The 25,160-nt window shown below is 43.6% G+C and overlaps 1 protein-coding gene across 1 annotated transcript in view; it reads left to right on the top strand.

Annotated features, from left to right (window-relative positions):
* The window catches only part of TCERG1 (transcription elongation regulator 1), a 2,274,660-nt gene that overhangs the window by 2,135,881 nt on the left and 113,619 nt on the right, over positions 1 to 25,160 (top strand). The window contains exon 18 of the mRNA XM_044069876.1: positions 12,058 to 12,158. Within this exon, the coding sequence (XP_043925811.1) occupies positions 12,058 to 12,158 (101 nt within the window). The remainder of the gene's footprint in view (positions 1 to 12,057; positions 12,159 to 25,160) is intronic.

The raw sequence follows: 25,160 nt of genomic DNA, 5'->3' as shown, positions 1-25,160 counted from the left end.
TGAACCAGCTGCTACAGCAAAGTTGAAATTCCTTTCTTGGAAAACAGCCTTCCTTCTAGCCATCACTTCAGAAAGAAGAGTGTCTGAATTACAGGCTCTCATGGCAGTGGAACCAGTCATTATCTTCCATGCAGACAAGGTTTCCCTCAGGACTAATTCCTCCTTTATGTCCAAGGTGGTGTCTTCTGTGTCCCTAAATCAGTCCATTCATTTGCCTACTTTTTTCCCTAATCCACAAAACAAAGGAGAACGAATACTGCACTCTCTGGACGTGCACAGACAACTTGGATAAGCCTATCAGAAAATCTGAGCAGCTGCTAGTTAACCTTGCTGCAGGGGCAGAGGGGAAGGCCATTTCAAAGCAAACCATTTCCAAATGGATAGCCCATTGCATTCATTTCTGCTACAAGCACCATGGAAAACCTACCCCACAAGAGATATCACATTCCACCAGGGCTGCATCTACCTCTGCGGCATTTCTCAGAGGGGTTTATAGGTTCATACTAGGCTATCTGCCCTAGGGCATTTATAAGCCTAGCCAGAGTATGTTTGGCTTTCGCCACCCATTTTAAATTAATTTTGCTATGCCCTTTTTCGAGGTTAGTATACTGTGCCTCTGTCTAACAGTGACACAGAAGTGATACCCGGGGTAAACCTACGATCTCCCATCCACTCATCAAGATTCCTCTTGAAAAGAGTCAATGAGGGACTCTGCCCAACCTGGACTGGGCAGAGTGAAGGGAGCCTCTGGGTTATGAATCTGTCCCTCCAGCATGTCCTATTTATTTCAGTGCTGAGGTTCAAGTCTCTCGGCGTGTAGCTCGATGGGATTTGGATTTTTGAGGTGCAGCATGTCCCTTAATTCCGGGTTGGACATGGCCTTATACGTCAGGCACAGGTCACCTCTGAGCAGGCGGTATGCCACTGAGTAGAGCTGGAGTTTCTTTAACCAGGCAGCATATGGAATCTGTTTGAGCCCTTTGATCCTCTTGGTGAGGTACTTTTGGGGTCTTTCCAGTTGCTGCAGGTGTTTGGTAAGGTACATCCCAAAAGGGGCATTGTACTCAATTATGGGCCTGATGAGGGATGAGTAAAGAGGCACGATGACCTCCCCTAATCTAGATGTGAATCCCTTCATGATTAGGTGGGCTATATAAAATGTTTTTCTAACCACTTTGGCCACGTGGTTTTCAAATGAGAGATTGCTATCAACTTGGGTCCCCAGGTCCCTAATTACTTCTTCTGTACTTAATGGATTACCACCTATGTGGTAATTTGTGGGCACTTTGTTTTTGCCAAAGGGGATGACTATACACTTTTTGGCGTTTAGCTTGAGTCCATGGCTCTGGCACCAGTTGTCTGTTTCTACGAGGCCCTTTTGGAGGATGCTTGTGTCGGCTGGAGAGTCGATTATGGCGCCCAGTTTGCAGTCATCTGCGAACTTGGTCAGCCACAGTCCTTCCGTGTTGGCCTGTACCTCCGAGAAATATATACCAAACAAGAGAGGTCCCAGGACTGAGCCTTGTGGGACGCCACTTGTAACTGGTTTGGAGTCTACCAGGGACATCCTAGAAGCTGCTACCTGGAGCTCTGTACATACCTTCACCAAGCATTACCACTTGCCTGTCTTTTCTAAATCCAGAGCTGGATTTGTCACTGCAGTCTTGCAGGGATTAATAACTGGCCCTAATGCTCTTTAACTTCCTCCTCCCTTCCTTAGCTTTGGGAATCAACCCAAATGCGATGACTGCAACAGTGAAACATAAACAACATAGTACAGTTGTGTACACTTACCATAAATGTAGATGTTCGAGTGTATTCAATGTTGCAGTCCTGGTTACTCTCCCTCCAGCCCCCTGACTTCTCTTGACTTTTAAATTTCTCCTTGTTTGGCATATATTATATAATGTGTATTTGCTTTTTGCTGGGGGTGTTCTATACCATATAATTGCTTCCTGTTGTGGGGGCACCTGACATCTGAGGCAAGAAAAACTGATGTAATGGCATCTGCTGCATGTTTTATACCCCTGACGTCAAGGAAGAAGCGACAGCATCCGATGCAGAAATCCGAAGACTCTGGTATTCAGGCCAGCTGAGGGCTACCTGCAGGCAGATAACCCAAATGTGATGACTGCAGCAGTGAATACACTCGAACATCTACATTTATGGTAAGTGTACACAGCTGTACTTTTCCACTGGTATCATGTGCTGTTCCAAGAGTGATGGAGCCAGTTCCTCCTTCCAAGGATGTTCCTAGTGCCAAAGAAAGAAAATGTTGGCGATCAATTCTGGATCCTTCCTTCCAAATTCAAATTGCACTTCACACCCTGTTACCTCTTTTTCCTATTTCAAGTTTCATGTTAACACTAAACTTAAAATATGTTCATCACATCCCTATTCATCCAGACTTCAGACGTTCTTAAGGTTTTGTGTGTCTGGATTACGTTATCTATTCTCTGCCTTACCATTTCGACTATCTACTACACCAAGGGTGTTCACAGACTGTTTAGCTCCAGTTATAACGCATTGCTGGATATGGGGTATCCACATTTTTCCATATTTAGACAACTTGCTTATCTTTGCAGAGTCTTTTTCAAAGTGTCAGAAATCTCTCTCTGCTGAGAGATTTCTTACACAAGCTGGTATTCCAAGATAATATTCAAAAGTCTTTATAGACTCCTTCACACAGACTTTGGTTCCGGGTTGTCAACTAAATTCCTCTGTTCAAAGAGGTTTTCTTTCACAGGAAAAATATACCTATATCTGAATCTCTTAAGGTTTTCTACTCAGACTTGTGTCACTGTGAGGGGAGTACCTCAGAGTCTTGGTTCTCATGGCATCTGTGATTTTACAGTGTTCTCTGAAATATCTTTGGTCCCAGCACCAACACCCTTTATCTTTTCAATTTCCATTGCTGGGGTTTGTCAGAAGAGAAATTGTTTGGTGGAGGCAACAGATATCCTTAAATCTAAGTCTCAAGTCTCCCCTTCTCCATCAGTGCTCCAAAGCAGTCAGTCATCACAGACTCCTTGGACTTGCCCGGGAGCAGTTTCAGGAAGGATAAAATTGCAGGTTATGTGGGACATCAGTGACAGATATGAGGACATAAGTATCAATGAGATGTTTCCCCAGATCAAGGCACTCAACTCTCTGAACCATGTTTGGCCCCTGGTTACCTCTTCAGGTGGCTGCAGAGACAATACCACAGTCATGTGGTACATCACCAAGCAAGGAGAAACCAGGTTTGCCCTGTTTGCAGACTAGTCATGTTAGCTTGACATATAGCTTCACAGCAGAATCTCACTTTCCAGGCATCCTACATTCTGTCAGAACAAAATTGTGTGGAAGATAAGCTGAGCCTGACCAGGGTAGACCCTCACAAATGAAAACTGTCAGGGGGGTTTCCAAGCTTTGATCCATCTGTGGGGAGTTCAGGTAGACCTCTTTCCTCCTCTCTAAGCAGTCAGCTGGCAAGATTGTGTTCCAGGACACCATGCAAGAAGGCCTGGAAGACAGATGCCTTTCTCTTCCTTGGACATGAATTTTTCTGTATGCTTTTCCACCCTTTCCACTAATATCCAGGGTACTTCTGAAGATTCCGAAGGAATCTCCCAAGTTCATTGTGGTGACTCCCTTCTTGCCCAAGCAACTGTAGTTCTTTATTATGGAAATGGCCAGGGACAATTACCGCAGTCTTCCTCTGTCTTGACAGAACCAAGTCTTACAGATCTTTGGATCATTTATTCGTTTTTCTTGTGAAAGTCTGACGAATGGACAATCTGTGTCAAAACTGACCATTTCCAAGTGGTTGTCTAAAGCTATTACTTTTTCCTGTAGTCACCATAACAAAACTATTCCAGGCAGGGTCAAGACCCATTCTGCCAGAGTCTTGGCTTCATCTGTGGCTTTTTGAAAAGGGTTGGATTCTAGAAGCTGATACATGGTCCTCTGTACATACTTAAAACAGTACAAATTTGATTCCTTCTCTAGGTCCTGATCAGGATTTACAAGGACCATTTTCCAGGGTCCCCTGAACTCCTCTCCTTCCACATCCCAGCTGTAGGTAGTTAGTGTAGTCTACCAGTATAGCTAAGGTTACTGCAGCAGTGATCAATATGAACATACTATAGTTTTGTAAGTAAACTTGACATAAAAGTTGATGATCCGAATGATCACTGCTGCAGTAGCCTCTCCCTTCGTCTGCCCCTCCTTGCTTTCTGGTGTGCTTTTTATGCCAGGATGTGGACATTTATTTTGTGTTACTCCTTGCAGAACTTGACCTCCCTCTCTGTTGGCAGGAAAGCTGTGAAGGGCTTTGCGCACAAGCTTGTGTATTAGTCATCTCAGCTCAAGCTGCCTGACAGTTTGGATGAGTGGAAGGTGCCACTAGACACCAGTTGTCCTTGACAGGATGCAACACATATAGCTAAGGCTACTGTACTATACTAGAGTATAGATTTAATATTTAAGAGATTTGCTTTTAGGTTATAGATGCCTGTTCAATCTGCTTAATCTGTTAATTTGTTAAATCAGCCTTGTTAGCTCACATCTGCAGTGAGATAGGCCTTCTGCCATTTATCTGCAGTGAGACTGGAAAAGATAAGTGTTTATTTTCGACTCTTTTTCTGCACCTCTGATTTACTAAAGCATTTGCTGCACATCTGTTTAAACTATGCAATTGTTTTTAGACTTGGTGAATTCAATCCTTACCTCTGTTCTGATTTCTGTCTCCTTTGTTTGTCTGTTCTTCTCTTTTTCCTTGTTGCTATACTTGAACCACACTAGCATAGAGCTGAATATCTGTTACTCTGTGACCTTTAGAGCTGGTAGTGATATTTTTGTCTAGAGAGGCCTAGCTGTTTCTTCGTGGGGGGGGGGGGGGGTTAGTCTGGTCTGATTTAGCTAGAGTCATTACTGCAAGGCTGTGTTTTGGATAATTTGGCCGGTTCCTGTTTCTCTATCTTAAATAGCCAGTGTTTAAACCAGTTTGTGCTAGTTTGCTCAAAGCGCAGTGAGATAGGCCTTCTGCCATTGCTCTGCTGTAAGACTTGTAAAGATATAAGTGCTGCTTATTTTGAACTGTTTTCTGCACTTTTGATTTACTGAAACATTTGCTGCATATCTGTTTAAACCATTGATGACGAACCTTTAGGGCTCGGCGTGTCAAAATTCAGAAAATGCCTAACTTGACTCTGCTGGCGTGCACCCCCCCCCCCCCAAACACACACACCAAACAAGAATAAATAAATAACATAAATAAAACAGCATACCTCTCAGTACATCTGAGACAAATCACAACAGAATTCAAGGACAAGTCTAGAAAAGGGAGACCTGGACAGTTTTAAACTACTAGTACTATTAATTTGAGACATTGACAGAAAAAAATGAATATGAATTAATTACATTTTGTGAAGTAAAATAAGTCTATAAATCTTGATTATTGTCAAGTGTAGAAAGTCACCAGTTTATGAGGGATTAAGGGGGACAGTTGAGAGGAATGTAAAATAGCACGCACTTAGAAATACAGACTACTTGCCCTTTGCAGAAATGTAACCATGAAGTGAAAACAGTGTCAGCACTGCCCTTTGCAGACCCTGTTGAGATGGTATACATCTGAGGTTAATAACTTCCTTAACTCTGTAGCAGTGCTGTTGAACTAGCTCCTGGCACAAAATAATTCACTGCACTTCACATAAGCAATGAATGCAGTGTCATGGCATGTCACCTTTGACACGCATCTCATAAGTTCGCCATCACTGGTTTAAACTGTGCAACTGTTTAGACTTAGTGAATTCAGTCCTTACTCCTGTTTTGATCTTTGTCTCCTTTTTGTTTGTCTGTTCTTGCTTGTTGCTGTACTTGAAAAACACTAGCATAGAACTGAATATCTATTACTCTTTGTGACCTTTGGAGCTTTGTAGTAAAATCTTTTGTCTAGAGAGGCCAACTGTTTCTTCATGGGGGGGTTCAGTCTGGTCTGAACTAGCTAGAGTCATTACTGCAAGACTGTGTTATTTTTTGATTGAATAATTTGGCTGGTTTATGTCTCTGCCTTAAATAGCTAGTGTTTGAACCAGTTTGTACTTGTTTGCTCAAAGCTGCAGTGAAATAGGCCTTCTGTCATTGCTCTGAGACTGGAAAAGATAAGTGCTATTTTCAACACTTCTGATTTACTAAAACATTTGCTGCATATCTGTTTAAACTGTGCAACTGTTATTTAGACTTGGTGAATTCAATCCTTACCTCTATTCTTATCTTGCGTATCCCACCCACTCGCCCAGCTGCTGTTGTGGTATTAAAGCTTGGTGGCTTTGAGTTGCCCGCATCTAATATAAATTTGATATTGGACACTCCCTAAGTCCTATTATCTCAGCTCATTTTACTGTGTACAGTGAGGTAAGTTGTGAAGGCCCACCCCTTTAGCTTCTCAACCTTGAATCATCTTCTGTCTCCTCACTTGCTACTTAAAAAAAATTTGTGCCTCTTCCTACTTTGTTTTGTTGCTTGTGCTTAGGAGTTCAACTACATTTAGTTTACTGCTTATTTACTGGTTGTCGGTAGCCTTATTAAATTGATGACAGTATTCTACTGAATTGCTGCTTTATTTGAGCTGTTTTTTTACTGTTGTGATTGTAAGCTAATTTATCACATTTGCACTGTTTTAAAGCAGTTTACTGATTAACTATATTTCTTTGCTATTTTCTTCAAATCATTACAGGTTAATTGCATTTTACTGCATTTTGTTACAGTTTAACTGTATTTGTTCATACTATGATTTCTGTTCTTTTGTCTTAAGTGGTTAATCAGTGCTTCTTTGTGAGTTTTTTTTTTTTTTTTTTTTTTTAACTGTGTTCCTAACTTTAAATTGAGTGACAGTCTAGATACAGGTTTACTGCATCAACAGCTGCATAGTTTTTAACCCTTTTTAAGGTATTTCAGCTACAAATTTTCCCTTAGTAGCACTTGTGTGATCACCTAGTAGTACTGCTCTTAGACCTTCCACCCTTTACCCTCTTACCTCTCTCTGTAGCCTCTCTCCCTCAGTTTCTGACAAATATGGATGGATAATTTCCTATGTTTTCTGCTGCCAGTCTGATTGATATGGGCATCCTGCGACAGTGTAGCAACTGCCTCATGTACACGGACAGCCCTCTACTACTACCACCTTGGAACACGATTTGTGAGAAATGCGATTACATCAAGCATCTAGAGTCATTGCTCTCCCACACAAGTCCATATGTCTGGCACTGAGAAGGTTGTCAACACAAATACCACACCTCAAACACCACCCACACCTATACAACACCACCCATATATGTGGAGGCCCTCCGCAAAAACATACCCAAACAAGAGAGACCTCCGAGGCAAAAATACACACTAACTCGACTACCTACCACACCACACACCTGTGTCTCACAGCCACTAAGGTTTAAACATAAACCCAACATATTAGTCATAGGAGACTCCATTGTGAGACTCACTGATGTGCCCCTCACCAGGCTATATAAGGAGAAAGTCACGGTTAATTGTTTGTGGGTGCCAGAGTCCGCCATATTACCCATGTACTCAAGTCTCTCAACAGGTACTGTTATGACTGTCATAGTCCATGGCGTGAATGACTTGAGATGTACCTCCTTGGACTATGTGAAGAGAGACATGGTCGAGCTAGCTGAATGTGTGTCCCAGGCAGGTATGTTCCTAGTCTTAAGCAGCTTTCTACCGTCACCCAGAGTGATGCCTCAATACAAACAGAAAATGATTGGCTTAGTTTCTCGTGTCATTCCAAGGAGATCCAGTACCTAACATCCTGGGATGACATGATTGACAATCCACTATGCTATGCCAGAGATGGCCACCATCTGTCTCCCTTGGACTACAGGCTCCCGGCAAAGGCTCTTGCCTCCCCCATAGTGCCTTTTTTAGGCAATGCCATGAGGTCAAAACTGCCAACATGAAAATTTCATCAAAATGTAAATTAAAGGTCATGCTGCTAAACACTAGGAGTCGAAACATGAAACTGCACTCATCCCAAGCATTCTTAACCCTGGAAGATGCTGACATTTATGCAGTCACAGAAACCTGGTTCAGAGCTGCGGAGAACACCCCAGACATACCAGGTTACTCATCCCATCATACATTCAGACCCCAAACCGTGGGCAGCAAAGCAAAAGGCGATGGATTTGCAATGTGTGTGTGTGTGTGTGTGTGTGTGTGTGTGTGTGTGTGTGTGTGTGTGTGTGTGTGTGTGTGTGTGTGTATATATATATATATATATATATATATATGTGTGTGTGTGTGTGTGTGTGTGTGTAAGACACACCTCCAGGCTGGTCAAACCGTATGATGCACAGGAGACACTCAGGGCGCAGTTAACCCTTGACAAACACCCCTGTTCAAATCATAGCTAGCTACAGGCCCCCAACTTTGACTCAAGATGCCCACTCTACCTATCTGGACCTCTTAGAATCTGTCAAGATTCAACCCTTTACTCTGATCCTGGGCAAATTTAACTATCCAACCACAGATTGGAAGAAATACTCATCCCAAAACACACATGCCCAGAGATTCCTTGATTGACACCTCCACATGGTGAAAATATCTTTGAGTTGGTATTAACCAACATGAGTAACCACTGCAGCATCATCCAGCAGTGTTATCATCCCTGGTAATAGACTGCAAAGCAGTCACTTTCAAATTAACCATCTCGGCTGCTAACCCCCCCCCCCCCCCCAGCTAGAGTCAAACAAAGCTGATTACAGCCTCCTGAGGGAAGGTATAAACAACGTCACAGCCCCTACCCCCTCCATAGGAACTGGTAAACATGTCCAAACCTACACCAATGTACTATATAAGAATTTATACAGCTGCATGGAATCGGGAATACCAGACAGGATGAAATCATCCTCCTCAAGGAAGAGTAAACCTGTCTGGTGGATATCCGCCATAAGTAAACTATGATAAAAGGAAAAAATTGCTGTCCAGGATTAAGGAGGAGCAGGTACCTAATTGGAAGCAATCTGTCCTTAGCCTGAACAAGCAAATAAGAGCACTAGTGAAATTCTCCAAAGCAAACTTCGAGTCCAAACTGGCCACATCTACTAAAGACATAAGGCCTTCTTCACATATGTCCGCAGTCTCAAAGGAAGCAACCAGATCTGCTCAAAACTGGTGGTCAAGGGCACCACATACACAAACGTCGTAGGTATAGCCAACCTGCTGGCAGACAGGTTCAGTGAAAATGTCACCCCTCTGTCCCCCCCCCCCTTCAGTAAATAAGGACATCCCCTGTACCTGCCCCCTTCCCCTCATCTTTATGGAGCAAGTCATCACTGTCCTCTCAAATACAAAAAATACAGCCTCCATGGGATCTGATAACATCCCTGGCTGTATCCTACATGAACTCAAGTCCGGAACGTGCAGCACCACTAGGCACCCTATTCAATCAAAGCCTGAGTACCAGCTTCCTAGCCAAGTGAAGGACATCCACGGTCATCCCTTTGCACAATGGTGGAAGGTCCACCAATCCAAGAAATTATAGATCCATCAGCCTAACTAGCCTGATCTGCAAGGCCATGAAGCGGATTATAGTGGACCACATTAACAAGGACATTGGCAACTTACAAACACTCAATCTCACACAGTTTGGTTTCGTCAAGGGGAGGTCATGCCTGTTAAATTTGATCGACGACTTTGAGACAGTCAACAAAGCCATGGCAGAGGGGAAGACTGTGCACACCGCCTACCTTGACCTGGCCAAAGTTTTCAATACTATTCCCCATTCAAGTATAATAGGTAAACACTCTCAACTAGGCATCAATCCATATGTTGCCAGATGGGTAGCAAACTGGCTCACTGATAGAACCCACCTAGTCAAAATAGGGGAAGCCACTTCAAGCAGTAGACCAGTAATGAGTGGTGCACCCCCAGGAATCCGTCTTGGGGCCACTGTTGTTTGGGATATACTTTTCTGAGGTGCAGGCCAAAACGAATGGGCTATGGCTGACCAAGTTTGCAGATGACTGCAGGCTGGGTCCTGTCATCAATTCCCTTAGTGATGTGGACATCCTCCAAGAGGGTATCACCTAAACAAATGACTGGTGCCAGAAACATAGCCTCAAACTGAATGTCAAAAAATGCATCATCCATCCCCTTTGGGGAGAGTGACGTCTCCACAAATTATCACATCAATAGTAAGGTCCCATAAAATGTGTGATTTCCTTGCAAATCAGTTTCAGATTTCATATCCTTCAGAAAATGCATGCTAACATAAAACCTGTTACTTTAGCAACTTTCTAAGTTTATAAGAGCAGAATTTAACATCTGTTCATATTTTTGAGCCTTTGTCCTAACCCCCCCCCATTACATTTGGCTTTATCCAGATTTCTTGTGCTAGGAGGGAGGAGGTATGTGAGGATGCCTTGTATGCCAGGCATAAATCTCTTTTCAGTAACCTGTAGGAGACGGAGCATAAAGAGAGGGCTTTAAGGGAATCTATACAGGACAGTGTGTTTATACTCTGGATTCTCCTGGTAAGGAAACTTGTTTTTGGGTGCTCCAACTGTTGCTTATGTCTGGTTAGGCACATGCCAAAGGAGGCATTATACTCCAATGATGGGTCTGATAAAGGCACAATACTGGGTCAGCTCTTAGGGGGGTGACTTATCAGTGGAGTAATTAGCCTAGGTGGCATTTTACCGAAAAGGCACTATAATGCATTTCTTCGCATTGAGTTTTAATCCATGACTGTGGCATCAGTCATTTGTCTGTGTTAGACCCCTTTTGCAACATGTTTGTGTCATAAGGGGAGTCTGTGATAGCTCAGAATTTGCAGTCAGCTGCGAATTTGGTCAGCCAAAGGCCCTTGATGTTAGCGTTTACCTCCAAGAAGTAGATGTCAAGTAGGAGTGGTCCCAGCACAGAGCCTTGAGTTATTCCACTGATGACTAGTCTCTTTGTGAGGATAATATCACCAGTCCTGACTTCCTGGGTCCTGTCTGTGAACCCTCTGGAAATCCAAGTGAGTTATGTAGCGGTTTATGCCCAGTTCAGTGAGTTTGTCAACTATACCCAAGTGGAGTATTGTATCAAATGCCTTAGCCAGGTCCAGGCAGGTGGTATGCACAATTTTCCCCTCTTTCATTACCTTGGGACCTTCTCTAGGAAGTCCACCAGGTTTAGTAGGCATAACCTTTCCTTGACAAAGCCAAATTGGGTTGGGCCAGGTTTAGTAGGCATGACCTTTCCTTGACAAAAGCAAACTGGATTGGGTCCTTCTTTAAGTGTACCAGGTTTAGTAGGCATGACATTTCCTTAACAAAGCCAAACTGGGTTGAGTCAAGTGTCTAAAGGTTGCCTATGTCTTTGTTGATCATTTCCATAATTCGTTCTCTGACTTTACATATAAGACTAGTCAGACTAGTAGGTTTGTAGTTTCTGGGGTAGGTTGAAGATGCACACTTGTGAAGTGGGATGCAGTCCTTTATTCTCATGGCACAAAACCTGTTTTGAGTCTGTAGTTGAAAAGTCACTCAGTTGATCCTGATAGGTCATGATAGGCTATTTAGGAGGCATACTGGGATGTTTTTGGGGCCCACTGTGACTATGTTTTTGGCTTTAGTGAGCACAGCTAAGATATGCTACCTGTTAATAGTTTGGGGGGGGTATGCTTGCAGGTATTTCATGAGGGAAGGGGGGAAATATGAGCTGAATTTGTCAGTCATCAAATGCTCAGTGAAGGTGACGCAAATGACCACCAGGTTGGCAGACTGCTGCTTTTGAGGTTTTGGACATAGCTGTAGAAGGCTCTGTGGTTATCTTTATTTAGTCTGTGAGGTTGTCTTGATCTCGGAATTGGCCTTGGACTTAAGTTTTTGTAGTTTAAGCATGTTAGTGTTGTAGCATCCTTATCTGATGTTGCTTGAAGCAACATCATTAAAATATCATTTGACGATAATTTTAATTTTGGTTTGAAAATGTTGTTGATTTAGCAAGAAAAACAATATTCTCAAATTCACATAAAGGAGACTTAAATGTATGTATGTTTTTTTTTCTTTTTAGAAAAAGCAGAAGGAATTTGAAGAATACATTAGAGATAAATTTATTACAGCCAAAGCTGACTTTCGAACACTTTTGAAAGAGACCAAATTTATTACATACAGGTAGGATAACATCCAGATTAATTTTGTATACATGTTTTTTCAGTTAAGTTTTTGCAGTAACTCTTTTATTTTTGTTATTTAAAATGGTTCACTACTTAGACGCCATGGTCAGATTATTTGTTACTTTTAGCTTCCTTTGAGGTATTTTTTCAGTGTTTAACATCATTACAGTTCAGCAGGTCATAAATTGGTTCAATATCTGTTTTGTTCTAGAGTATATCTGCCTAGGTTTGTGAGCGATTAGTCACTAGTCTTTGCCACTTTCTTGTCAAAAAGAGCTTCAGACATAATTAGATTCCTTCAAAGTAGAAAAGAAAGCATTTGTCATACAGACTGTACCTGTTATAAAGCATTTTTTTCCTCCTTCTGTCCATTCCAGTTTTGTACCTTTTGAAGATTACTTTAAAGGGTTTCTTGAGATTTGCCCTTGTATTGTTTCTATTTGGATTTGTACTATCCTTTTTTAATGGCGTTACTTCAACACTCTTCTTCCCATTTTTACAGGGGGCTGAGATGTTAAATCAGCTTTTGTCGTCACTCTTTCAGTGTAATGCCTGCCTGTTTCATGTCTTCTCTCACACAATCCATTCATCCATATCTTTAATGGAAGCCGTTATTGCCTCTTACCTGCTTCCCTTCTTTCCTAAATCTTCTTTACCAAATTATCAGTGGTCGTCATCATCCCCCCTTTTCCCCATTTTTACATGGGGGTAAGGGTCTTTACCAGGCCATCTTCTGCTTTCTTGCACACGTGTCCAAAGTATCATAATCTGTTCTCTCTGATCCTATTTGCAATTGGAGCTACTTTGGCTTCTGCTTTTATATCCCATTTCTTCATCTGAACCACAGTGTGCAGCTTACCACCTGTCTCATGCACTTCCATCACCTCTAGCTTCCTCAACAGATTTGCCTTCACTATCCAGATTTGTGTACCATATAGTATTACTAGTTGCAGCATTATTTTTATACTTGATATTTTGGCTTATTTGGCATTATTCTGTCACATCCCACCCCTGACAATTCTATACCAGTTGGCTGCAACCCCTTTCTGTTGCATCCTACCCCTGACAATTCCATACCAGTTGGCTGCAACCCCTTTAATTTATCATCATTTCATACCCACCACTGTCACTCCTTAAAGAAACTCTCCTGGTTAGAACTCCCACAACTTCTGTCCTGTAACCAATTAACCTTAGCACACAAACTAGTATATCAACCTGAAAAAAACCCTGCCCTTCTAAATAGTCTCCAGCCCCATACCACAAATCGAAGTCTTCACTCGACAAATAAATCTCTACTACACTTGTCCAAGCCCAGTAATACAGCAGGGGACTCGCTATATGTTCTTCGTGTTTCACTGTTGCAGTCATCACATTTGGGTTATCCCTGCCAGGGTAGCCCTCGGCCGGCCCGAATACCAGAGACTTAGTATTTCTGCGTCAGATGCTGTCACTTGAGGACTGATGTCAGGTCATCAGGGGTATAAAGTAAGGCAGCCAACGCCATTACATTAGTCTTTCTTGCCGCGGAGCCCGAAGCAGAAGCAGTTCGCACAAGTGCCTGTCGGCAGCTACCCAAGTTATCGTCTGCCGAATTGAAGTTGAAGTTTTCTAAAGCTAAGTAGCCAAGTATCATGTTGGGGATCCTTTTTTCTTGCACTAACCGATGTCAGAAAAAGTTAACAATTGTCTCGCCTGTGGAAAGCAAATACCACACCGAGACTTCCATTCTTACTGTGTCACTTGTTTAGGCCCGGATCACAATGTCCCCCGTTGTCGCTTCTGAGCTTTGTTCAACACCAGAACTATTCGTCATCGGGCCCTTATTGTAGCCAGATATTTTCGTTTACAGTCATGGAATTCCAATATGGCTTCGGTAAGCCATCCGACAGCAGATGATCTGAAAAAATGTAAAGATAAAGACAAGAGACAGACCTCACCGGTCCAAACCTTCCGACTATGCTTCCTTTAAGCTAGTCGTCAGTCCTCTGGTACTCAATGAGGCGATTTCGCTGCCCCTGATGCCCACTTCATTTGATTCGCAGGCCGCTGACGGGACTCTTTTGGAGTCCGGTATGCCGCACAACTCTTCTTCGACTAAGAATCCTGTGGTCGTCTCTACCTTGGATGGGTCCAGAGGTGCTGAGCAGGCACCGGCTTCTGAGGAAGTCCTTCGTACTACTGAATGTCAACACAAACTGTCTTCTTTCGCAACTAAAGTTATTTCAAAACCAGACTAGTTTCTTAGGCCCAGGGTTTGAACCACACCCAAGAAACCAACAACCCACTCTTAGGTGCCTGCTACCTTGCCTCAGTCTCAAATGCTTAAAATGGCAGAAGACCTTATCATGCTGATCAGGGGAAGCCAAGCTACCCCCTCCAAAAGGAAAAGAGATCTGTCCTGTCCTCTGTAGTTCTGTTTGAACAAGAGTCAGATTAATCTGATGCATCTGACTATGAAGTCATGCAACCCCTCTGCACTTATGAGGATTCTGATGCAGAGGACTCCATTCCTTCAGCCTCTCCCCCAGAGGATTTTTCCTTTGGGGAAACCCTGCATACTTTAAGGGAGTATTGCCAATGGGAGGGTCAGGACTACTCTCAGTCTAAAAAGAGACAGAGAATTCCTAGATCTTCTGCAACACAGACCCTCGGCCATCACCTCAGTCCTGGATGTTGTGGAGGATGTTTTTCTCAAATCCAGCTTGACTCCTGAGGCCCTACCTCCTGCTTCCAGAAAACTAGACGGGTACTATAGAGTCCCTGACTCGCACAAATATCTTTTTAAAAAATCCTGCAGCTGACCCTGAGGTAATTTCTCAAGGGCCAAAAGGGATTAAAGCAATCTCTGCTAAGAATCCCACCCCCTCAGCCAGGGATTCCTGAGCTTTGGACAGATGGAGTAAAAAAGTATACACCTCAGCTACTCTTGCTATCAGGGCACTAAATTGTCAGTTCCATATGCTGAAATTTCAGCAGCATACCTTGGAGCTCCTTAAACACAAACATGTCTTCCCTTCCTGCTTGGGCAGAAGATAAAGATTTACAAGACTTAATGCATTCTGCAAGTCACGTAACTAAACACACTATGCACTGTGGTTTTGACACCCTAGAAACTTCTTGCAGGGCAGCAGTCACTGTATATGTCATTAGAAGACATACATGGCTTAAGGAACAACCCCTGCCAGACCATGTCAAATCTAAATTGTTGGATGCCCCCTTTCACAAAGATAACTTATTTGGCACTAAGACAGAAGAGGTCTTAAAAAGGTGGAAGAAAAAGCAAAATCTATGGAAACAGTTAAGGATTCTTACAGCTCCAGCCCACTAGGTTCATCAGGCATTGTCCCTCCAAGCACTGGTACTTCCTGCTCCAAGTAAATCGGCCCAGCCTAGGCCCTGTGGAAGCAGACACCCCAGACAGCAGCCCCAGGGAATGCAGAGATCTAAGCAGTGGACTACCTCCACCTCAAAACCAAGGAGTTCTAAGCCACCCCTCTATGGTAAGAACTCACAATGACTCACCTCCTCCGTCCACCCTCACTTACCCCCAGGAGGAAAACACTCAAGCACCTGGGACACCATTACCAAGGACCAATGCGTTCTGAACATTGTCTCTCAAGGATACAAATTTTCCTTCCACACCCTTCCAACCCCAAAAGGGTTCCTAGATCTACCACCAAATCAGTGGGCACAAGCTCAAAAGCAAATCCTTTCCCTGCTCTCTATGAGGGCAGTAGAGCATGTTCCTGCAGAACAGATAGTCTAAGGCTTCTACTGCAGACCTTTTCTGGTATCCAGAAAAGAGGGGCACCTGGCGCCCCATCCTCGATCTATCCATTCTGAACACCTTCCTGTTGATCACAAAATTCAAAATGCTCGCCCACCCTCCTACAGCTACTACCCATGCTCTCCAAAGACGCTTGGCTAGCCACCCTAGATCTAAAAGAGGCCTGCCTACACATTCCTGTCAGGGAATCCTGCAGGAAATATCTCCGCTTCAGGGCAGGATCTCAACACTTTCAGTTCTCTGTGCTTCCCTTTGGCTTATGTACTGCTCCCAGAGTTTTCACAAAATGTCTGGCTCTGGCCATTGCCTTTTGCAGACAAATATTCAAATTTGCCCATACTTAGACAACTGCCTTATTCAGGCAGGCAGCCAGGAAAAACTGCTCAAGCACCTGGCCTTTGTAAAGACCCTACTAACCTCCCTGGGGTACACAATCAACGAAAATAAATCTAAACAGGTGCCCACTCAAAAGATAATCTTCCTGGGAGCAAGTCTGGACACAGCATCCCAGATGGCATACCTTAAAACAGAAAAACAAATTCTCCTGACATTCTATTTCTCTTAACTAGCCACCAGGCCCCAGCTATCTGCAAGGAAGATCCTGCAAGCTCTGGGGTTCATGGCATCTTGTATACTACTCATTCCATATGCCAGACTGCATATGGGGAAACTTCAGTGGTACCTAAAGAGCCTTTGGTGTCAACGCTCTCAAGACCTGGAAACTCTTCTACCAATAATTCCTTGCCTCAGAAAGGATTTTCTTTGGTGGGCAACAGCATGCTCCCACAACAAGGGACTTCCCTTTTCCCCAACCCCCCACCACCCAGACCCTCACCATAGACGCATCAGACTACACTCTGGCTGCACACCTGGACGGCAGGTGCATACAGGGCCAATGGAGCCCACAGCAAATCCCTCTGCACATCAGTCAAAAAGAGATGATGGTTGTGCAGCACGCCTTGGTAGCTTTCAAATCTCTTCTCTCTCTAGGGGTTCTCCTGATCAAAACAGACACCACCACTGTGATGTGGTACATCAACAAGCAGGGAGGGACTCACTCCTACAATCTGTGCAGGCTGGCCATGACCCTTTGGCTCACAGCCTTTTCCATGCAACTACACCTGTTAGCACAATACCTGCCAGGCTCTCTCAATTCTTTGGCAGACCAATTAAGCAGAAATCGTCTGGACCCACAAGTGGCAACTCAACAGAAGTACCTTCACCCTATTAACTTAAAGATTGGGAACCCCAAAGGTCGACCTGTTTGCCTCCCACGCCAACCATCAGCTCAGCAGATTCTGCACCAGGGAGCATCACTGCATGGCTTGGAAAGTGGATGCCCTGCCCTTCCCCTGGGTCAATCTATCAGTCAATGCCTTTCCTCCCCTTCCTCTCATCCCCAGGGTACTGCTCAAAATAAGAGAGAGACTGGCCCGACAACACTGGTACCCCTTGCTGCACAGCCTGTCCCCCCGCTGCCTTCTTGACATCTTCCTCAGATTCCAAACCTCCTAACCCAGAAGGAAGGGGAATTCATGCATCCCTAATTGGAGACGCTCAATTTGGCAGCTTGGCTTATTCCATACCAATCTGCCATCCTCAGTAAACAGGTTCTGGATGTTATCCGTGAGGCCAGATATCCTAGCACCAGAAAGTCTTATGCAGATAAATGGAAAAGGTTCTGCACCCTCGATCCACGTTAAGGGAGCCAATATGGCACAGCCCTCCATCCCCTCTCATCTTGGATTACTTAGCTGACCTACTACACAGTGGTCTCTTTCTCCTCTATAAAAATTCATGCCTCTGCTATTTCTGCTTATTTTCCCCACTGAGCAGCCCCTTTTCTCACACCCTTTGATCAAACCATTCCTTAGAGGGGCTAGCAACTTGAGGCTCCCCGGAAGGGCACCAACACCAGCTTGGGATCTTAACTTTAACCCTGCCCCCTTTCTAACCAGCTTCTTCTGCAGAGCTAAAATTTCTCTCCTAGAAGACAGCATTCCTTCTGGCTATCACTTCAGTCAGAAGAGTCTCTGAGCTGCAGGCACTCATGGCTGTGGAACCCTTCATCATCTTCCATGCAGACAGGGTATCCCTCAGAACTAACCCATCCTTCATGCCCAAGGTAGTGTCCAGTGTGGCTCTCAGCTAATCCATTCATTTGCCCACCTTCTTTCCTAATCCCCAGAAAAAGGAGGAAAGGATTCTTTAGTCTCTAGATGTGCTCAGAAAGCTCAGATTCTATCTGGACAGGACTAAATTCTTCAGAAAGTCTGATCAGTTGCTGGTTAGCTTTGCTACAGGGGCAGAAGGCAAAGCCATCTCCAAACAAACCATTTCCAAATGGATAGCACACTGCATCCATTTCTGCTACAAACAGCATGGAAAGCCTCCTCCCAAGGGGGTTAGGACACGCTCCACAAGAGCAGCCTCTGCAGCTTTCCTCAGTGGAGTCCCCACCAGGGGCATCCTGGAGGCTGCCACCTGGACATCTGTTCACACTTGTACCAAGCATTACCCACCTGCCTCTCATCTCCAAATCCAGGGCATCTGCAGTCTTGCAGGGCATCCTAACCAGCCCCTAGTTTCCTTGACTGCCTCCACCCATTTCCTCAGCTTTGGGAATCTACCTAAATGTGATGACTGCAACAGTGAAACACGAAGAACATAGTACAGCTGTGTACACTTACCATAAATGTAGATGTTCGAGTGTCTTCACTGTTGCAGTCCTGGTTTCTCTCCTTCCATCTCCCTTCTTTTTTTGGTTACCTTTCTTCCCTGTTGTTCTCCTTTTCTTACAAGGGACATATTGGTATTTATTTTCCACTGGTGGGGTTCTTCCACCAGAGCCTGGCCTCCTACTTTGGGGGCTTCTGACAGGCTGGGGGAAGAAAAACTGATGTAAAGGCATTGGCTGCCTTACTTTATACCCCTGACGACCTGACATCAGTCCTCAAGTGACAGCAACCGACACAGAAATACTACTACTCTGGTATTTGGGCCGGCCGAGGGTTACCCTGGCAGGGATAACCCAAATGTGATGACTGCAACAGCGAATACTCTTGAACATCTACATTTATCCACTCCTTCTCCCACAAAACACAAATACATGTGAGAGATGCAACTATATAGCCAAACTGGAGGCTGAGCTCTCTCAACTCAGGACTGGCAAGACCAGACAGGCGGAGAAGGAAACCACGCACACCACAAACCCAGTTTCACATAGAACTATCACAACTGCAAAACAAACACATAAACACACAAAGACATACTCGGAGGCACTGATCAAAAATCTACCAAAACTACAGAGGCCTCCAAAGCAGACACCCAAGCAACTGCCACCTCAAGACATAAGACATGCAACACATAGTTCTCAAAGTCAGTGTGCTAAACAGTCACAGCCCTTAAGGCCAAACACAATGCCAGACACACTTGTTATAGGTGACTCCATAGTCAGACACACTGACGTCCCACTCACCAGACTGAACAAGGAAAAGATCACAGTTAGCTGCCTGTCAGGCGCTAGAATCCGCCACATAACACAAGCACTCAGGTCACTCCACAGCAAGTACAAGTATGACTCAGTCATTGTCCATGCCGGTGTGAGCGACCTGAGACGTACCTCCCTGGACTACATGAAAAGAGACATAGAGGAGCTCTCAGATTATGTAGCCCAGGCGGTATGACCCTGACCCTGAGCAGTATCCTACCCTCACCAAGAATGATGCCACAATACAGAGACAAAATGATCAGCTTTAATAATTGGCTTAATTACTGGTGTCATTCTAAGGATCAATGTCTGTCTGCCTGGGATGACATGCTTGACAAGCCACGCTGCTTCAAGGGCGGCTTGCACCTGTCACCCTGGGCTTCCGGATATTGGCAAATGCTCTTGCCACCCCATAGTGCCTTTTTAGGCAAGGCTCAAATGATAAACCTACCGCCCTAGAAAACAAAATGGAGAAAAACTAAGGGTAATACTGCTCAATGCCAGAAGTCTAAACCTCAAGATGCACCCTCGAAGCCCTCCTCAGTATGGAGAACATCGATGTTTGTGCTGTGACTGAAACCTGGTTCAAGGCTCCTGAGAGCACCCCAGCACTATCAGGTTATACCTCATATCATGCGTTCCGGCCCCAAAATCGGACGAACCACAAAAGGAGGGAGTATCCATATTCATAAAGGATACCCACACCTCCAGGTTAGTGGCAACGCACGAAGCATCGGAGACCATCCAGGTGCAATTAACCGTAGGTAAAACTGCCCTACAGTTTGTAACATGCTACAGACCACCTTCTCAAACTCAGGAAACCCACACAGCCTTCCTGAAGACACTGGAGAGTATAAATGTCTCTCCAAACACCATCATATTGGGTGACTTCAACTACCCAAACATAGACTGGGAACATTACTCAAGCCCCAACACCCTAGCCCAAAGGTTCCTTGAGTTCATAAACTCAAATGCTATGGAACAACTAGTCACCATTCCCACAAGAGGAGAAAATATACTAGACCTGATCATCACAAACATGGGGACAAAATGCTCCACACCGGAGTATATCCCTCATTGGTGAGATCAGACCATAAATTAATCTCACTGGAGATCCACATCCGCCCCCACCCCAGCAAAAGACCACAGTGAAGAACTTCTCAAAAGCAAACTTCACACTTCTTAAGACTGAGTGGTATCCTTCAAGGCCCCGAGCCAGTGGAAACCACAACCCACACTGCTGAAACCCTTACAAATGCCTTCTACGAGCACCTCCAGGAATGTATGGATCAAGCAATCCCTAATAAAATCAAGACCTTTTCCACCAAAGGCAGGCGCCCGGTCTGGTGGACTCCAGCCATAAACAAAACTCTACAACAAGAGGAGAAAGCTACTACATGACAGAGCAAAATCCTAAATGGGAAGGCATCTCTGATCAATACTAGCAAAAACTACGATCACTCATAAAATCATCCAAGGCCAACTTTGAGAGAAAAATCGCTAATGACACAAAAGACAATCATAAAGCCTTCTTTAGCTATGTTAGAAACCTGGGTGGAAACTCCCAGATATGCTCAGAATTAGTCCAAAATGATAAAAAATCACTGAACCCACAGACATTGCCAACATACTGGCAGACAGGTTCAGTGCAAATTTCTCCCTCCTCCCCCAAAAGGAGAAATATCTATCCCACCAGAGTCTAGCCTCCCAAACATCTCAGATGCCCAGGTGAGAGCTGCTCTCTCTAAAGCAAAAACACAGCATCAATGGGACCGGACGGTGTCCCCGGCTGTGTGCTACGAACTCAATGAGGAACTAAACCCACACATAAGGCTGCTGTTTAATCTTAGCCTTACTACAGGATACGTGCCCAAAGAATGGCGACGGCAACTGTGGTCCCACTCCACAAAGGCGGTGCTTCTACGGACCCTGGAAATTACCGCCCCATAAGCTTGACGAGCCTTGTCTGCAAAGCTATGGAGAGGATCATAATGGAACTCATAAATAAAGACATTGGGGACCTACAGACACTGGATCCTACCCAATTTGGCTTTGTCAAGGGCAGATCCTGCCTCTTGAACTTGGTCGACTTTTGAAACAGTCACTAAGGCCATTGATGAGGGTAAGGCAGTTCACACAGCCTACCTTGACCTAGCAAAAGCATTCGACACAATACCCCACTCGGGCATCATAGAAAAGCTCACCAGCTTAGATGTAAACCCATATGTCACAAGATGGGTTGCAAACTGGCTCAAGGACAGAACACACAGGGTTAGAGTTGCTGGTGTCATGTCAGACTCTAAGCCGGTCCTGCGGTGTCCCACAGGGCTCAGTCCTGGGCCCCTCTTGTTCGGCATTTATTTTTCTGAAGTGCAGGCAAACATAGGGGATTGTGGCTGACAAAATTTGCAGATGACTGCAAACTGGGCACCATAATTGACACTCCATCAGACACAGACATCCTCCAGAAAGGTCTCATAGAAATGGATAACTGGTGCCAGAGCCATGGCCTTAAGCTAAATGCCAAAAATGTATAGTCATACCCATTGGGAAAAACAAGGTAACCCTAATTACCACATAGGTGGTAATCCATTAAACACGGAAGAAGTTATCAGGGACCTGGGGACCCAAGTTGACAGTAACCTCTCTTTTGACACTCACATTGCCAAAGTGGTTAGGAAGACCTTCTACATTGCCCACCTGATCATGAAGGGATTCACATCCAGATCAGGAGAGGTCATTGTACCCCTGTACTCTTCACTTATCAGACCAATGATTGAATACAACGCCCCATTGAATGTACCTTACCCGACACCTGCAGCAGTTGGAAAGACCCCAAAGTTCCTCACCAAAAGGATAAAGGGGCTCAAACATATGTCATACGATGCCCGACTGAAGAAACTCCAGCTCTATTCAGTCGCATACCGTCTGCTCAGAGGTGATCTGTGCCTGACATACAAGGCCATGTCCAACCCGGAATTAATGGACATGCTCCACCTCAAAAAATCCAAATCCACCAGAGCCACTAGAGCAAGAGACTTAAACCTCAACACGGATATAAATAGGACGTGCTGGAGGGACAGATTCATCACCCAGAGACTCCCTACACTATGGAACAGAATCCCAGTCCATGTGAGGCAGAGCCCCTCACTGACTCTGTTCAAGAGAAATCTTGACGAGTGGATGGGAGATCGTAGGTTTACCCCGGGAATCATCTCTGTATCACTGCTGGACAGAGGCACAGCAAACTAATGGGTATAGTATTCTCATCCTAAGGGGTGGTGAAAGCCACACACACTCTGGCTAGGCTTATAAATGCCCTAGGGCAGATAGCCTAGTATGAACCTATGAACCTATTTATGGTAAGTGTACACAGCTTTACTTTCCTCATTACGTAGCAACATGGTGGGATTCACTACCTCACAGCATCAGTACCAACACAAATATCAACCAATTCAAAAAGATTCTTAAAAAATATCTTAATAATCCACAAAGCCAGCTACCAACAACAGAACACCACGGAACATAAACTGGAAACTATAACACGGATGCACAATAAATGAAAACCGAAGTTATAATAAAAAATATGTTCTTTAATCGACCGTTGTGGTAACAAACTAGTAAATAGTAAGCGCTTTCATCCACACTAAGGTGGACTTCATCAGAATGTCTAACAGTTTGCTTTTTCGGTTGATTTAAAAACTTTTTGGCACCAAAATCCGCCCACTATTGAATTTAAAGTAGCATAGGAATAAAACATTTCAGCAATGCTAAAAATGTATAGCGATCTGTCGATCACTAATACTGAATGCATTTATACTAAACTACAATCTAAATGTTGTCTCCTAATATACCATGAAACTAATACAATACACTGTAAAAAAAATCTGTCATTAATAATAATGATGCTAAAACATCCTACATCTACAAAAAAATGTACAATTGTGCATACTGATATAAATATAATGGCTGTAGAAAACTATAAAATAACCATGCACATGTTGAATAACTGTTGTTTAAAAAGTCGGTGTAAAATGATATAATGTTAGTTATCACACAAGTTGATGAACAAATAGAATCCGAATTTTGTGATGATATTGTTAAAAGCTATAACAACTTTAAGATCTAGAATTACATTAAGGCTCAATTAAGTAAAAAGGAAATAATATGGCAAATTTTCACTGATGCAGCTAGGGAACCAGGATTAAATGAATATATCACTGTAAAACCAATTTTGAAATTGCGGTAGTATAGTGATGGGTATGGGTGAAAGTTTTTCCATTGTTACAATTCAATTAAGGTGATGTTTATTATATGAATAATTTATATGTGATAAAAGTCATAGTTATATGTTGTAAGTAGTTTTATCATGTAAGTACTTATACAAGTTATCTTGGGTCAGTAATAATATACTTGTTGATATTATTGGTCAATTTTACACTGACTTTTTAAACAGTTATTCAACATGTGCATGGTCATTTTATAGTTTTCTACGGCTATTATATTTACATCAGTATGCACAATTGTACAGTTTTTTTGTAGCTGTAGGATGTTTTAGCATCATTTTTATTATTGACAGATATTTTTACAGTGTATTATATTAGTTTCATAGTATATTAGGAGACAACATTTAGATTGTAGTTTAGTATAAATACATTCGGTATTAATGATCGACAGATCGCTATACATTTTTAACGTTGTTGAAGTGTTTTATTACTATGTTACTTTAAATTCAACAGTGGGCGGATTTTGGCACCAAAACGTTTTTAAATCAACCGAAAGAGCAAACGGTTAGACATTCTGATGAAGTCCACCATAATGTGGATGAAAACGCTTAACATTTACTAAAAAAAATCTTAATGACAACTGGCTTTGTTCCTGTACTACTCCAGGCTAACTAGTTTTAATAGCTTCTGGTCATAATTTTTCTTCTTCCCCTGACCAACTCATAACGTATGCTCTATCTCATGTTAAGTTAATCTCTAACCTCATCTTTTTCTTTCCAATTTCCCCCTTACAAACCCATCCTCAGCTTACTTAGAAAAACTACAGTGTCTACACTACAATAAGGAATTATATCAGGTGATTGTGGATGGGCAGCCAAGGTGGTGAAGCGGTTAGCATTGCCGCCTCACAGCAAGAGGTTCTCTGGTTCGATTCTCGGTGGGGGTGCCTTCTGTGCGGAGTCTGCATGTCCTCCCTGTGGTTGCGTGGGTTTCCTCTGGGTGCTCCGATTTCCTCCCACATCCCAAAGACATGCAATAGGTGGATTGGGCACTGTAAATTGGCCCTAGGTGTGAGTGTGTGCATGTGTGTGCCTTCTGTGGAAGGTTGGGCACCGGGCTGGTAACTCGACACTGTAAAACTCCACTGCCAATCATGAGCGGACAGATGATCTGCTGTGGTGACCCTTAACCAGGAAAAGCCAAAAGAAGAAGAAGAAGATCAGATGATTGTATAATACAAATATTAGCTATAATAGCATAGAATGTAATTTCTGGTATACCAGAAGTCTTGTATTTTTTTTGTATACGTTTTGTGTATGTGGAGCTTTTCTCCCTGGGCCTCCACTGAAAATGGGTCTTATCCCAGTCGGACTTTCTCGGTAAACAAATGTAAAATAAATAACATTTCTAGCTTTGACCTTCTTCTTCAGATTTTCCTTCTCCTCAACCACCCCTCCCAGATCCTCAAAGCTCTTGACACATTTCACTGTTTTCACT

The sequence above is a fragment of the Protopterus annectens genome, chromosome 4.part0 (genome assembly GCF_019279795.1).
Source record: "Protopterus annectens isolate FY-2018-M chromosome 4.part0, PAN1.0, whole genome shotgun sequence".
NCBI lineage: Eukaryota > Metazoa > Chordata > Ceratodontiformes > Protopteridae > Protopterus > Protopterus annectens.
Note: the sequence above shows the minus strand (reverse complement) of the source record. Positions and strands in the feature narration are given on the sequence as shown.